The following is a 16,747-nucleotide window of genomic DNA, read 5'->3' as shown; positions in this document are numbered from 1 at the left end:
TATAGTAGACCCCTATCATGGTGTCACCCCTATTATTTTTACCCAAAGACTTTCAACTGTTCTGCCTTTCACCTCCTTCATCAGAACAAGTGTATATATTCTTATATAATGCAACACCTCCTTTTTTATCATGTCTGTCCTCCCTGAACATTGATGGGTAGAACACAACTTCCTTGAAGCCACTCAGTTAGGAGCCATTACTCTTGCCACAAATCACATCAAGTCCCAGGAAAAATTGCTAAAAACATTTTACACACATCTGCAAGGACCTGATCTGAATGTAAATCCAAGACTTCACACCCAAAGCAAGATTCATATCCCTATGCGATGAGCCATTTGATTGCCAAGTAGTAAATTTTCCTTACTAAGTACATGAATCATTTCTTGTCTGAATAGCCAGTTGAGGCTTTGAAATTTTGGTGTACTGTCCTCATTTTTATGGTCTTTGGGATCTTTTGGAAGGTTTGACTATATCTTTTATTGGTGGGACGAGTGCTGTACCAAACTTAGGTTCTTAAATTTAGGAAATTTTAGGTTTTACATAACATTTCAGTTTAACATTTGGTTTTAATCAGAAGCACACTTTTTGGATCTGATGTCCTCAAAGCAAGAGATAAGCATAATTAGAGTAAGTGGAAGCAATATTATTATTATTGAGCTCCTCACCTGCAACTGGCTTCCTGTCTCGTAGGAGTCAGTGTTTTTAGTTTTTTTGGGGGTGGGTGTTTCTCCCTTTCGATAATGTGTATGTTACTTACCCTGGCTGTTTATAGGAGAAATACAGCACATTACGCATAGCTCAGCCTCTGAAGCCCCATGCACTGGCAGAGCAAGGGTCGGTGGCTTGTTGGAAGCAGGGCATAGCTCCCCCTCTGATGCTCCTGAAAAGCAGTGTACAGCATCTCTTGAACTTGGTTCAGTGCTTACAAGGCTTCTTTGCTGCTGTAATGCAGGGCAAAGGGAGTCCAGTCAAGAAGTGCTATACTGGAGGAACTAGAGGGTTAGAGCGTCAGTACTCCAGTAAGTCCACAGCTCAGAAGAGGGAGAGAAGAACTAGAAGCTGAAATGAAGTCTCTACTGTATAAATAAATAAATAAATTTGTTAAAACAAACTGGTTGGGAGAAACTGAACTGCCAACTTGTTCCTCGACCTGAGGCAGCAATTTTGGTGGCCTAAGCCAAAGGGAAGGGCTTAGTCCCAGAGCTCCCAGCAACAACAGTGGATCGCCTCCAAATTCTAGAGGTAGGAGATATTACCCATTCGTTATGAATAATGAGAGGAACTGTGCAGCAGAAGTCTGTTGCCTATAACATTCAGTGTTGCCTCTTGCTAGCATTTTCCTTTCAAATCAGTACAAGTAATTTCCTCTGTAGCAGACTGCTTTTAAAGGACAGGATTAAAACAGTTCTTTATTATTGGTTTTCCTGCTTGTAATGCCTCTGAGGCCCCGTTATGGATAACAAGGCCTCTGAAAATAAGGACTACTTGGGAGGAGAGTGCTGGGATTCTGGCTGATAACTACAAACCAACCATCACTTTGCATGGATCAAAAGTGATGTGATTAGGAATGATCTTTTCAAAAATTCATTAAAATAATTCAGCATTTGCAACTAACTTTCACATTATAAGTATCTATCTAAAGTGGGTCAAATATTTAACACCTCCCCGTTTTTTTTTTAACAAAATGTTTTTCAATACAGTTCTCTCCCCGCCCTAAAGAGAGAACCAATTTCTTCATGTATGTGCATAAGCAGTTCCTTATTTAGAAGCTGTTTATATAACACTGTATTTATTCCTCTTTCTAGTTCTTCAGTCATTGGAGTGCTTTCAACTTCCTGGTTACAGACAACAAAACAGATATTTTAATAAAATGTTGACCTTAAATTCAGTGCTTTTAACAAGATGTATAATGTAAGTGAAAGATTTAGATATTTTACTTTTTAAGGTAGCATATTGAAGTTTCAGTTTAGTGTATTATCTGAATCACCCTCTTCTCTCTAGTATACTGCACAAACATGTGTAAGCAGACAGAAATAATCATATGGAGTATGTCATCAGTTCTGAACTAAATGAAGGATTATTCTGCAAAGCTCTTTGAACCACATCACTAACATAGAAACGTAGCACAAATATATTTTTGACCGTGCTTTATTTTAATATGAGATTTAGTACAAATTGGTAATTAAAACGATTTTACTCGCCCCAAGTCCTGTGTATAAGAAGTCATAGAATCATAGAAGATTAGGGTTGGATGGGACCTCAGGAGATCATCTAGTCCAACCCCCTGCTCAAAGCAGGACCAATCCCCAGACCAGTCCTCTTTCTCTTGTGTCTCCCACTTCCAAGTTTGTAGCTAGTGCCATGTAGCTAAGTTCTGTAAGACTCAGAAGATCCATGAATGTGGCTCAAAATCCAGAACCATGCCCAGCTCACTCTCAATCATTTGATTTGATAGATTCAATATATCCTCTGCGAATATATCCAGAACAGAAGTTTATTTAACATTTCAGTAGTGTTTTCAACAAAGAGAACTACATTTGTCAGTTCAAACAGAGCCTTTGAAAGAGGCATTTCTTTGTAAATCTTGCTTGACAGGGAAAGAGTCCATCTAAATTAATTTGATACAGAACTAGAGTGGATCCCAATTTCAAACATACTAGCTGACGTAAGCCGGAGTGTTCTCGGTTTCATTCAGGGCTCTCATGAATACTGTGGTATGATGGCCTTAACTCTGAAGAAGACTTGTCTTTTCCTCACTAATACTCTAAAATCTGTAGCAAATACAAGTAAATATCAGAGTAAGCAACAAGCACAATAAAGAATACTGAAGCAGAGGAATATCATCCTGTGTGAGATATCCATAGTAGGTCAAGTTATTTGTCACAAATAATGTATCCTTTTCCTGATCAATCTGAACAGGATTTTTACTAATGTATCCATTATGCAGAATTGCTCAGATATGTTGTGCAAACTTGTTGCAACCTATGGATTTGTTCACAAACGATTTGCTGCAAGCATTTAAGTATTCAAAATTTCCTATTTGGGCTGCGTGATTGGTCATTTAAGTCATGGGTGGTTATTTATGTTCCTTGGTTTTAATGACCTAACCTTGAACAGTAGAACATCTCAAGAAACCATTTGGGCGTTGGTTCTCAGGGAGTGGGCAAAGAGCCCTTGAAGAAAGAAAAGGTAAAAAAGTTAGAGTTTTAGGACATTAATTTTTTTCCTGTCCTCCTTTGTACAAGAATGAGCATTAGATTTGATTAAGTCCTTGGACTGCACATTTAAAGGATACTTGGGTTCCTTCCCAATTAAGAAAGGTGTAAGCAGTATTTCTTGACTGTTTACATTCTTCATAGTCAATTCTCCCAGTCATGACGTAATTGTATTTGCATGTATACACACATGCTATTTGGGAAGGGTACAGTACTCTGTCCTATGTCTTCTTTAATTGCTAGACTGCCACAGTTCTGGCCAGGTAGTATGGGAAGCTGCTGTGTATTCCCCACCACTGATATAGCACACATTTTTATATATTTGCCAGGTCACAACTCCTTCAAATTTTGATAGTTATACAGCTGAACATGATCATTTTAAATTCTATGAATTTATTCTATTTATAAAAAATGAAGTTATTAGTTGTACACAAATATATATTTGTATGAAGTACAGACCAAACAGAAAAGGAACCTTAAGACAGTCACCATAAATACCAGGCCAAATATTGCACATTTATTAAGACACAACAAAGAAGGGTTGTTTTGGTAGCTAATCTGTGAGCAAGTATTAATTTCTAAATGAATATATCTTCTCCAAATATACTCTCCTAAATTATATCAATTCAATTTCTTTAGTACATCTGGGGAATTCACTCTCACCTGTTCTCTTTGTTGCAATAATCTGGGATATTCCTTTCAAATCTTGTAGCAGTTCCTGTTTTGATCTCCTTTTTCATTACTGTAGGTGTATCTGTTTTTGGATTATACTTTGATAATATCTAAAATAAAACATTAAAGGGATTAAAGAGGTAATTTATCTGAGCAAGAATTCAAAGCATGACTATGGTTTATACATTTTCAACTGAAAGCAGCAAAGAATTTCCAGATTCAAATCTGATAAAATGAAGTAGTCTTTCCACACCACTGATCTGATAACAGAATGCAGATTCCACAGGCACAAACACACACAAGAAGTAAGTAAAAACAACCTGCAGAATGTCTTCTGGTATCTGTGTTATTTCTGGAGGTGGAGGAGTATTAAGGAGATTTTCATAGTCAGATAGTTTTGGAAGAGAGGGTCTTCCAAGATGTTCAATATACTTGTCAGAACTTAAAATAGGAGGAGCACAATCTTCTTTGTGTTGTTTAACTGTCATATCAATCTCTGGCAGTGACTCAGCCTTGTTCCCCTTTAATGGCTGTATAAAAGATGATAATCGTATTCAAATTTATAGTAAAATGTCTTCAGCTAGTTTAGTTTTATTAGAATTAAGAATGCTATTAATTACTTCAAGTTGATGTTACGGTTCTACATTGATACACTTGCCAACAAAAGCAGTGTGGAAAGGGAAGGCCATTACTGACTTATTAAAAAAATTATATCTAAGTACATTTTCACCTGTCACAGAATAAATATGATTACTAAAATGATATTTAAGCACTTACTTTACTTTCTGTTTTTAGCCAGCCTGTTTCAAAGTCTGGAAGAGTGGGTGTTGCTGTCTGATTAGAAATATTTGATTCTTTCATCTTTGGGGATTTGGGTAAGATGGTATTGTCCTTTCTGGAAGGAATTTTCAGACCAGGAGTGCAGAACACAGGTATCAAAGGAGAAGCCAGGCAATCAACAGCTAAAATAATGGATATGAATAATAATTTTACATGCTTGAATACATAGGGCATTTATAACAGTTCAATTTTACAATTCTGTATTAGAGACTGAAGTAATAATTTGTGTGTATTTACACATCCCAAAACAGCATGAAAGTATAAAACTAGCTGACCATTTTACCACTGTGAAGACATAACTAAATTAGAAGGATCTTTAAGGTTAGATGCTTTAGTCAATCTATACAATGCAAATTTTAGGTTCAAGTCCATAGCAATATCCACATTCAAGAACCAGTTCTCTTGCTTAAAACATATCTATATCATATTTCTGAACAAATCTCTTACATAAACGTATCTTACATTTTTCCAAATTTTAAATATGTCAGTGTACAATTTTGCTCTAAGATCTTCATACACCTTCTGAAGTATGTCTCATTTTTCTCTTTTAAGATACTGTACAGCTATCTTGAAAGAGTTACAAGTTATAATATCAGGTCAGCTTGTTCTAACGTAACTTCATTCCTGTTCTTTGAAACTTTTAATAAATAAGTTTAAAATTACTGAAGCAACGATTAAGTTCTGAAGGTGAAAGACTCACAGAGTAACATATAGTCTTTGTGGATGATGGTGTTGGAGATAGGAGAGAAAACCAATATTTATCTTTAAGTCTGGATGCTAGATTTACACACCGCCAAACCCACCTTCTTTTGTACCCTTTAAAAATAATTTTCTGAATCCTTATAATGCAAACAAGTATCAAACCTTAACTGTCAGTGCAGAAAGTTTACTTCAGAATTAATTGAAAATTACCACTATTAATTCCAAATAGTTTGAATTTACCATTTTCGCTAGGTGTTTTCATTGTTGGTCCAGGAGTAACCATGATTTCCCTGGACTTTGATGATGTTTCTGCTGCCACACACATTTCATTATCATCTTCCTTAGGAAAACTACAGATTGGGATTAAAAAAATACATCAAAAGTGATATTAAAATACCATAACTATGGTTCCATGATTAAAGATATATAGTCAACTTACTAAACGTTTATACAGCAGTTACACCCAGAGGCCTGATCATGATCAGGATTGTGCTAGGCACTGGCCTGCTAAACCCAGGGTTGAGAGTTCAATCCTTGAGGGGGCCATTTAGGGATCTGGGGCAAAAAAAAAATAGTTGTGGATGGGTCCTGCTTTGAGCAGGGGGTTGGACTAGATGACTTCCTGAGGTCCCTTCCAACCCTAATATTCTATGATTGTATAAATACATAAGACTACACACATTCTCATCCTCAAAGAAAGCTATGGCTCAAATCCCGCAGTTCATAGCATACAAGTGCAGCAATCTGTCCATGCCCTATCAATTGCCCAAGAGATTTGAAACCTAGTCTTTCTGAAGAAAAAAAAGTTAATAGTTGTTTCAGGTTGTCTTATCCCACACTTGATCTGATTTTAGAGTCCATATTTCCATTTTATTTTACATTGTCTCTCCCTCTTGCCTGAAATCTATACAGCAGAGGAGGAAGATTGGCAATGAGAAAGACAGAGGAAGTTGTTTCCCAGCCCTGTTTTCTCTATGACCACGGATTCCATAATTGTCTAGCAGGGATTCTTGAACCTTCCCCTTAAACATAAGGTACTGACAGGTCTGATCTGATATGGGAATTCCCATGACGATACCTGAAGTGCTGTTGTATGATTTTAAGTTGATGTCTCTTTAAGGTTGCAACCAGGTTCCATTTTAAGACCCATATATTTATCTCCCTACTGGCTAGAAACGTTAGTTTGGCTTGAAAATTGCCAAAGTTACTCAAAACCAAGGAGAATTTTTTTCCCCCTAAAGCTTCAGGAAAACTGGTCAAGCTGTTTGAGTTACAGGTTACTTTACACTGATTATTTACTTAATAGCGTTCCATGAAGGTTGCAACACGAGTTTCATTACAAGACTCATTTTCATATTCCTTATAGTTTTGCAAAGGAAAAGTATTTCTAGTTAAAAAAATTGGGGAAATACTTTAAGTATGCTAGAATTATTTTTGAAAGCAAGTAGTCAAACCATTTTAAGTTATAGGTGTTTAAAAATGACATTGACTAAGTCTACTTTGTGTCACTCTGGCTACATACATATCTCAAACTTTATACAGATTCTTCCCATTAAATTAATAAACTAATTAAATTTTACAGAGTCTTATTTACAAAAATTAGCCTGCTTAAAAGCATGTAAAGTCTTTCTGCACACTTTCTGCACTATACGCCTGACAAGAAAGTGTCCAGGAAAGAGAAAGTGCAAGAAGAGGATTGTTATCCTGCAGGGCAAGTGAAACAAAGATTAAACAAACTACAGTAACTCCTCACTTAACATCATGCTGGTTAATGTTGTTTCATTGTTACATCGCTGATCTATTAGAGAACATACTCATTTGAAGATGCGCAATGTTTGCTTATAACGTTGTTCGGCTGTGGGGGCTTGGAACCAGGGTGGGCTGGCAGCCTCCCATCAGCTCCCCTCCACCACCCCCAGCGCCACCCACCCACCGGCAGCCCCATGGAGCAGCAACTCCCCCTTTGCTCCCCACGCCTCCTGTCTGCAGCAATCAGCTGTTTCGTGGTATTCAGGAGGCTGGGGGGAGGAGCAAGGACGTGGCACATAGCTTCACCCCTTGCCCCCTGAAACAGCTGATTGCTGCAGATGGGAGGCGCGTGGAGGGAGAAGGGAGATTGCATGCCGTGTCCTCGCTCCTCTGCCCTAGAGCAGTGGTTTTCAAACTGTGGGTCGCGACCCAGTACTGGGTCACAGAACGTAACGCACTGGGTCGCAGCGCCCTGGTCAGCACCACCGACTGGGCCGTTAAAAGTCCCATTGACAGTGCTGCCTGGCTAAGGCAGACTAGTCCCTACCTGTTCTGACACTGCACTGTGCCCCGGAAGCAGCTGGCAACAGGTCTGGCTCCTAGCTGGGGGGGGGGGAGAGCGCGGGGGGGGGGGGGGGGGCTCTGTGCACTGCCCCCGCCCCGCTGGGAGGATGGTGCCTGTGGGCGAGAGCCACACGGAGCTGCTTGCGCACCTCCGCCTAGGAGCAAGATCTGGGATGCAGCATGGTCCGCGGTACCAGGACAGCCAGGAAGCCTGCCTTAGCACCCCTGCTGCACCGCTGACTGGGAACCGCCTGAAAAGCCTGCGCTCCAACCTTATGCCCCAAATCCTCTGCCCCAGCCCTGAGCCGCTCCCAACCCAGAGCCCTCCCCCACACTCTGAACCCCTCATTCCTGGCCCCATCCCGCAGCCTTCACCGCCACCCCTCACTCCCAGCTCCGTTGGGTCACGGGCATCAACAATTTTCTTCAACTGGGTAGCCAGAAAAAAAGTTTGAAAACCACTGCCCTAGAGCCACAAAACAGCTGATTGCTGTGGGCAGGAGGCGCAGGGAGGGAGGCGGTGCACCTCCTGCCTGCAGCAATCAGCTGTTTCACGACATTCAGGAGGCTCTTGCAGGGAAGAGCGAGGACGTGGTGTGCTTGAGGGAGGGGGTGGGGCCTTGGAGGAAGGGGTGGAGTGGGGGCAGGCCTCGGGCAGAGCTGGGGGTTAAGCACCCCCCCACACACACATTTTGGAAACAGCAGCAAGAGGAGCAGCTGAACGATCCATCCTCTTTCACCCTCTGACTCCACCACCTCACCCAAGCTTCATAATCATTATTGCTGAGTACAGTATTTAATTGTTTGTTTAAAACTTATACCGTATATAATGTCTTGTCTGGCAAAAAAAATTTCCCCGGAACCTAACCCCCCATATTTACATTAATTTTTATGGTGAAATTGGATTCGCTTAACATTGTTTCACTTAAAGTCGCATTTTTCAAGAACATAACTACGTTAAGCAAGGAGTTACTGTAATCTAAACTCTACAAAGCAGGGAGTGGTCATATATACACACATACACCACACAAAGAAAACTGTTGACAGTATATGCAGTCTACCAACTGTAACTCAAAGTTAGCAAACAGTAAGAAGCAAGGAAATAAAAAGTTCAGCCATTCAAACACTTTATTTAGTTTCCTTTCAAGCTGAACCACTTTCACCTTTCATAATCCACATATTATTACTTTAATTCTGAACACTACCACTGTGCAGCCCTAACTCCAGTCCTGGATACTGGTTTTATGCTAATCTACTTTGATTTAATATAGGGCTTGTGTGGCTAGCACAACTTATACCATATATAGTTCCGTGTACAATTTTGAATTGGTTTGTAAGTAAGAGAAGTATGTTGTCAGATTGCCAATGATAGCTGTGATTTTTTTTTTTTTTTAAAAATAGGAGATAGAAGCAAAAAAGAAGTGTGATTTATTAAAAACTAAATACCCAGTGAGGTTCACTAGCTGACACTACTTTCAATGCAGTCTTTGAAACTGACTAGGTTTTGAATTAGCATCCCTTTAAACACAGTACATGGAAAAAACACAGCCACAAAAAAAGTCATATCAGTCACAGCATAGTGAGCTCTCTCATTACTAAAAGTTCAATATTATGAAATACAAATACAAGGGGCATGTTTGTGCCATTTACAGAATGATCCAGACATGAATTGAGACTTGTTCCTTTACAAGTCCACAGAATGGGGAGAAAAATAGCAGCTGCAGAATAGCCAATGGATGGAATATATATGGGAAATCATCATGTCAATTTTTCATATGTATAGAAAAAGGCAAAATAACTGAATTGCCTGTGCTTGTAGTATTTGCAATTAGAGCCACCGGTTCTAACATACATTGGCATCATAGCAAGAGCATAATGTCTGTCTGGAGATTTGATTTTTTTAAAAAATTGAATTTTAACATTGATCAAAAAAAATCCACCTACTCAGTAAGTGTGAAGGAAAAACAGACAACTATGTTGTGATTACTGTTAAATTCTATTACAAAGTTTCCATTTGAGTTTTAAATGATAATATAAAGAGTCAATTATAGAAGTTCCATGGAACTAACACTGACTTCATAATTAAAGTTGTGACAGTTTTCATTATCAGCCCTTTTCATAGAACCATAGACTAAGGTCAGAAGGGACCATTATGATAATCTAGTCTGACCTACACAATGCAGGCCACAGAATCTCACCCACCCACTTCTGTATCAAACCTGTGTCTGAGCCATTGAAGTCCTCAAATCATGGTTTAAAGACTTCAAGGTGCAGAGAACCTTACAGCAAGGGTGACCCTTTTTTGTCACCCCATATACTAACTCTTTCATTAAGTGAAATAAATCATTAAGAGAAACTGAGTTGTAGAATTTAAAAGGACATTGTGAAAAAAACAAAAACAAAAAAAAAACACTTCACCTATTTTAGTAACCTCACTTTAGATTATTACAACCAAAATTATGTTAAAAATATAATTTATTTATTATGCTGTGGATTTCTTCTGTTTCATTCAGCTATGGACAATGAGGACCTGACTTTTAAAACCAGGTGTACCCATTTTAGAAGTCAGGCTCTTAAAAATACCAGTTTGACTTTGAAGTTCTCCATGCTGCCATGTTTGTGTTGCAGCTACTACAAGGGAGTATCTATCTGATAAAAACAATATGTTCATGGCTATTGAAAAATTGTAAACATTTTTATCCATCTTTGGTTTTCTGAAAAATTAGTTTCCAAAAAACCACAAACTGGACTACATTACAGCTGGTAACTGCTTTTAAAAGTGCTAACTTAAAAAAATAAAAAAACCAAAATCACCTTTTATTCCCCATCCATAACTCAGGCTTTGGCTACACTTACACTTCAAAGCGCTGCCGTGGCAGCACTGCCGCGGCAGCGCTTTGAAGCGCTAAGTGTAGTCAAAGCGCCAGTGCTGGGAGAAAGCTCTCCCAGCGCTGTCCGTACTCCACCTCCCTGTGGGGAATAACGGACAGCGCTGGGAGCCGCGCTCCCAGCGCTGGGGCTTTGACCACACTGGCGCTTTGCAGCGCCGCAATTTGCAGCGCTGGAGAGGGTGTGTTTTCACACCCTGCTGCAGCGCTGCAAATTTGTAAGTGTAGCCAAGCCCCTAGACACCATTATCAAGAAACAGCTTTAAATCAGTTCTCAAATGATTACTGCACAGGACAATGTTTATTAATGTCTGAACCCAAATCTGAGGTTAATGAAAGCCAAGGTCTTCAGATTGTCACTGTCTGACTGTCTCTATCATGTGGAACCTACTCAAACTGGAAAATTTAAAATCTTTAATATCCAACACAGCAGTGTCTGGCACAGCAAAGAGGTTGTGTGTGTGTGTGTGTGTGTATGTGTGTATGTGTGAAAATGCAACACTAACAAAGCTGGAAATCAATATGAAAAAAAGGATCACCTACCATCAGAAAATTGCAAGAAACTAGTACAATCACAGAGGCAACTACTACAGAAAACAAGGATAGTCTGAAGTTAAAAACATCTACTTACTTTTTTCTTGTCTGAACATTTTTATTAATAAGTGCCATTGTATAGTCTTCATTCAAACACATGGTATGTTCACTAATGCCAAAATGTTCAAGCTTTGGAGTTAAACACTCATAATCATCCATCTTTAATGCACATTTTGGTGTTTTGGGCACTATATATGGGGTCTGTTTGGGAGTTGGAATTCTATTTCTTGAATCTTCTTTATGCATATTTGTCTGGGGTTGTACATCAATCATATCCCAAGTTCTGGAGAATGCGTACTGTGAAAGACCGAAATCTGAAAGCTGTGGGTTACGCAGGGGATCCTTAGGCACAGATGTTTTCCCAATACAAGCAGGAAAGCTAGACATATCTTCCACTCTCTCTTGATCAGAGGTAGCTTGGTCAGATACCTTAGATGCATGGTTAACTTCCTCCTTGTCCTCCACTGTTTTATTAAAAACAAAGGATACGTCAGAAATGTCAGTTACCACTTAAGAACTGTTTTATGGACTAAGAAAACAAGACACTGACAAAGAGTTAATAGAAAACTGTGAAAATGTGCATAAGCACAATGTAAAAAAATCAAGAGGAACGAAGAAGATCCCACTGCAAAGGTAACTGATTGCCCAAATCCTACGTTCAGAAACTAAGACACTCAAGAAAACAACACTTGCAAATTCCTACAAATTATAGCAACTAAAAGAAAGCCATGCAACTGATAGTATAAGTAGCAGGAGTGCCAGTGGTGACATTGCTGAAAATGCTTTAGTATTGCACATATTTACTGATTTTTGTTAAAATTTAATATAATACCTTTAAGGGTTTATATTAATCCTCAAGTATTACTGCGATTTTTATATCAATAAGGAGTAGACTGGGGAAAGTTGAGACAATATTAAAGAAGAAGAGACACAACTAGATAATCCTTTGGTTTTGTCTAAGGCCTTTGTCTATGCAAAACTGGTTTAACACTGTGATTTTAATACAATTTAATTAAACTGGTGCAAGCTGCTGGGTGGACACTTATTTTGGTTTAAACCAGCTTTATTTCAGTTTGATTTAAGCTAAACTGAAAAAAGCCATTCAAACCAACATAAGAGTACAGGGGTATGAACTGATTTAAATGAAACCAGTACAATAGCTCATGTAGACAAAGCCTCTGCTAGGATAACAAATTGGGTTAAGAAGATGCGTTACATGTTTTAACATGCTGTTAATTACCAGTTAGTATTCAATATAGGACAAGACAGTTATGTTTAGAAACAACATCAAATGGGATTTATTAACTCTAGAACCTTTGTCTTTTTGTCCATGTGTTTATAGCACCCAGCACAATGGGACCCCAAATCTTTGGGTACTACTGTAAAACAAATACTACTATGGTCCACATTAATGACACCTGAAATGAAAGACAGATTACAAGGTCAGGGAGTGTAATGTTATGCATGTTACTGTGATATTTAACTTGTCCATGCAACAAGGGTAAAAATTTCAAGTTGCATACTATTTCAAGGGTTTACGGATAGACCTACTGTTAGACATGTTAATGCAAAGAAATCTGGCTAAGCCTGTATAATGTTTTGTAACTAGTTCATAATATTAACACATTTGGTCTGTGCTTTAATACAGAGATGCTTACAATTAGGGCAATGTTTGATCAGAAATCATATTTTTAATCTTCCAAAGGTTCTACAATATTTTCAAGTAGTATTACCTGAGTTATCTTTAACAAGTGGTTGATAACCATATTTCTGGAACAGTTCTCTTATTTTTTCAAGATCTGTTGTATTTCTTTGCATCAGTACTTTAATGGCTTTCATGATATCATAAGTTTCTTGTCTTTCAGAGCGACTCTGATCAAGGGTAGCGTTAACATCACCCTTTGAAGGAAAAAAGTAGAGGTGAGTTTTAAAATACTAATTTACAAATAGTTTGTTCTTCCCTAGTTTTGTTCAAAGATCAGTGGGGAATAAAGTATACAATATATTTATTGTATGCTTCATCAAAGGAGTGAGTGTATTGAATCTATGAATTCAATATTTAAATACCAGAGTGAGAAGACAGTAGACAAAATATTTGTATATTTAAAAATCTTTTTACCATTTTTAACCACTATCTGAAAGCCTGAAACTGGGATCTGTTTGCTTACTAAATTTGGTTTCACAAATTGGCTTATTATAAATTCAGTGCCAGCAACTCTATAAACAAAGAATTTACTAAAGTAATTAGTTTGGAAAACAAATAATTAGGACTTGCAAACTGAAAGAAAACAAGTCAAATTCTGAGTTGTTAACATTCATGAGTTAGAACTGTAAAATATTTAATATATGATCTGTAAAGTTATGGAAAATAAAAAGATACATTGTTGTATAGTTTGACAAGCAACTGATGAGTCAGTCATTACCTTTAGAGTCCTGACTTCACAATGCAGGTCATGTAAAACTCTCATTGGAGATTCATCTTCATATTCTTCAATATGCATGTTAATGGAAAACGATTTTGGAAGAAAAACAGAGGTTAATATCTTTTCATAAAGTTAGTCGGTAATCTCAATTATTTCTACCATAGACATATACTTCTATTAGATTCAACATGAAAAACAAAACAAAAACAAACAAATAAATAAATATATAAAAAAGAACCAAGTGTAATATTATAAACCAAATGCCCCACATATCAGCGTGACAACTGACATTACACAGGCTGCAAAGCCACAGGGGGAAGAGGAGAGAAATTGATGAGGTTCACTCCATTACTAATTGATTTAGGTTCACTCCATTACTGCTCCTGTGAATGATGCTAGAAAGTCCTGTTTATAGAAGCAGTATCACCACAGGTATAATCTACTCCTATAAGAATGTTTTGTGAAAATGTGGGATACCTGTGCCAAATTTCACCTCTTATCAGGGTTAACCTTCAACTCAGATTGGCAGAAACATGGATACAAACATCTATACCTGCAAAAAGCAGAATCTAGTACCAGTTCTGACTTGTTTACTTGCATACAGATGCCAGTGTTTCCCACTTATGCATGCAGAAGTCAAAAGCAGACAAACTTTGTCCCTTATACTGGAAATTGAGGTTAATGTGAATAACTGAAGCAAGAGGGAACATCTGCTATGTGACAAGACACGGCAATGTACAGACCAGGAAAAGTATGAGTTGATAAATCAAATTAAAACCTTGAATCAAATGTGGAGATACAATATAAAGCAAGCAAGCAATGAAAATAGATAGACAAATAGCACAGGACAGGCTGGATCGATAAGGACAATACAAGCAGCAATAGTTTTACAATGAAACAGAAAACGTAAGTAAAACCTACTGACTTTAAGGATTAGAGGTAATGGAACAAGGTACTGAATTGTCATCAAAGATTAAATAGAAAAACAACTTCATTAATGCAGAGGTAAGGTTGCCCGGTGGTATCTCATACCCCTCCAAAACTCCAAGTTCAGCAAAACTCAAACTTGTGAAAACGAAGAAATACGAAGTTGAGATACCTGCCCATGCAATCTTAACTCTGCCCACCTGGAGCCCCCACTGGTATTATCTGCATGCTCCCGAGCTGCGTTCGTTGTGTTAGATGTAGCTGTACTGAATGGTGGAGAAATTAGTCGGAGCAGCTTGGAAGAAGAGCGATTTTGATATGAGGCAACATAGGAGGCTGCAGTCTCTGGGGATTTGAGAGTGCCTCTCCTTGACCCCTGAGTGTGTGATCAAAGAGATGCAAGTGTACTTGAGAAATCTAGTATCCTTCATTTCTGCACTGCACTCTGTAAGTTAAGCTGGCCTGCTGAACTTTAATGTGATTGCTCATCCCAAGCATGAATAAAGTGGGGAGGGTTGAGCACAAGGTTAACCACCTAGCCTCAAAAGACCCACACTGATTATAGAAACAGAACCAAGGTATCATTCCGGTAAAAATGGCTGCTCAGCAAAGAACACTGCTGAGCCCGCATGCTGCATGAAGGCTCCTGGTGAAACCACGTCTGTGGAAACCAGGACCCTGAAAAGTTTGATGCTGGCAGCAAGAAAACACTTCAAAGTTTGTTACTGAAACATGAGAATGATGTTTCAAATATCAAAGATCATGAAGGAAATGGACAACATTCTATTCGAAATTCTGGCCATCAGCGAGAGCAGACTGACAGGTGAGGACAAGAAGCACTTCAAGCAAGAGAAGCCGCATCTCATTTATTCAGGTTATAGTGACAACAAACAATTAGAGGAAGTAGTGCTCATTATGGCTGATTCTACGCAAGGTAATCACTCATCAATTGGGAACATATAACCCAGTGCATCATATACTCCAGACTCCAAACCAGATTCTTAAAAATGTCAATCATACAGTGCTATGCTCTGACAGAGGAACATGGCAATGACGATAAAGATGAGTTTTAAAATTGCCTCCAAAGAGGATTGGCAGAATACCAAAACATGACTTACTCCTTGTGATGGGTGACTTTAATGCTATAGCAGGATGTGACAAATTAGGAATGGAAAGAGAAATGGGTTGGGAGTCATCAGTCAAAATGGTAAGACTCATAGAATTGTACTTGGTGTCCAACCTAGTTCTTGCAAGCACCCAGTTCCCTTACAAGGACATACACAACGAAACATGGAATCCACCAGATGGCAAAATGACAAACTAGATCAATCACAGCCATATGTGTGAACTTTCCCCGGCGCCAGTGGCTGCTCGTGCCCCTCCACCCTTTCCCCACCCCCATTCCAATCCCTTTCCCAAAGTCCCCACTCCAACTCCGCCCACTCCCTGCCCCATTGGACCCCTTCCCCAAATCCCCACCCCAGCCCCACCTCTTCCCTGAGTGCACTGCATTCTCCCGCCTCCCTCCCAGACGGGCACGCGGCATGCTCAGGGAAGGAGGCGAAGGCAAGCTGGACGGGGGCGGGAGCTGTCGGTGCATGCTGAGCACCCACCAATTTTTCCCCATGGTTGCTCCAGCCCGATGGAGTCGGCGCCTATGATCACAGCTGCACTAGTTCAAAAGTCAGGTCATCTGTCCAAGCCTCAAGGGCACATTAAGCAGCAGATGTCAGCAGCAGCCAAAATCTTTGCATTTCTAAACTGAAATTCAAATTCAAACTAAATTATCAACTTTAAACAGAAAACAAAAGTGTACCGTGAGAAATTCCTGCTTGAACTGAGAAACAGATTTGAGACACTGCCAGAGGCAGAGGAAGGTGAGAGACAACAGACCTGAGCAGTGCTCAGACTTCCAGAGACAATGTGATTTAACCTGCAGCAGCCACAGTTGGGTATCAGGGTAGACAGAGCAAGAACAGGGTAAGTCAAGAAATGTGGCCTCTCATCCAGGAAAGAAAAGTACTGACAGGAAAACTCCTGAATTCTGAGATCAATGAAATATTGGAAAAAACAAGAGGATTGCAAGAAAGGAGTGAAAAGCAATGCAAGGAAAGATAAATGGAGATATGTTGAAGACCTGGCAGCTGAAGCTGAAACTGCTACTATGATAGA

At 39.0% G+C, this 16,747-nt stretch overlaps 1 protein-coding gene across 4 annotated transcripts in view; it reads right to left on the bottom strand.

The window, feature by feature from the left end:
- Positions 1 to 2,145: 2,145 nt before the first annotated feature.
- SKA3 (spindle and kinetochore associated complex subunit 3) overlaps positions 2,146 to 16,747 on the bottom strand; it is a 28,102-nt gene continuing 13,500 nt past the window's right edge. For 3 of the 4 annotated variants that reach the window (XM_045017668.1, XM_045017647.1, XM_045017654.1), the window contains 8 exons: positions 13,649 to 13,713; positions 12,959 to 13,124; positions 11,263 to 11,689; positions 5,671 to 5,780; positions 4,666 to 4,850; positions 4,209 to 4,418; positions 3,880 to 3,998; positions 2,146 to 2,772 (listed from right to left, as the gene is read on the bottom strand). In XM_045017668.1, coding sequence (XP_044873603.1) covers positions 2,766 to 2,772; positions 3,880 to 3,998; positions 4,209 to 4,418; positions 4,666 to 4,850; positions 5,671 to 5,780; positions 11,263 to 11,689; positions 12,959 to 13,124; positions 13,649 to 13,713 — 1,289 coding nt within the window. In that variant the 3' untranslated portion in view covers positions 2,146 to 2,765. The remainder of the gene's footprint in view (positions 2,773 to 3,879; positions 3,999 to 4,208; positions 4,419 to 4,665; positions 4,851 to 5,670; positions 5,781 to 11,262; positions 11,690 to 12,958; positions 13,125 to 13,648; positions 13,714 to 16,747) is intronic. The other variant, XM_045017659.1, reaches the window with a different exon arrangement.

Source organism: Mauremys mutica, chromosome 1 (assembly GCF_020497125.1).
Source record: "Mauremys mutica isolate MM-2020 ecotype Southern chromosome 1, ASM2049712v1, whole genome shotgun sequence".
NCBI lineage: Eukaryota > Metazoa > Chordata > Testudines > Geoemydidae > Mauremys > Mauremys mutica.
The sequence above is the reverse complement of the archived record's forward strand: the minus strand, read 5'-3'. Positions and strand labels throughout refer to the sequence as shown.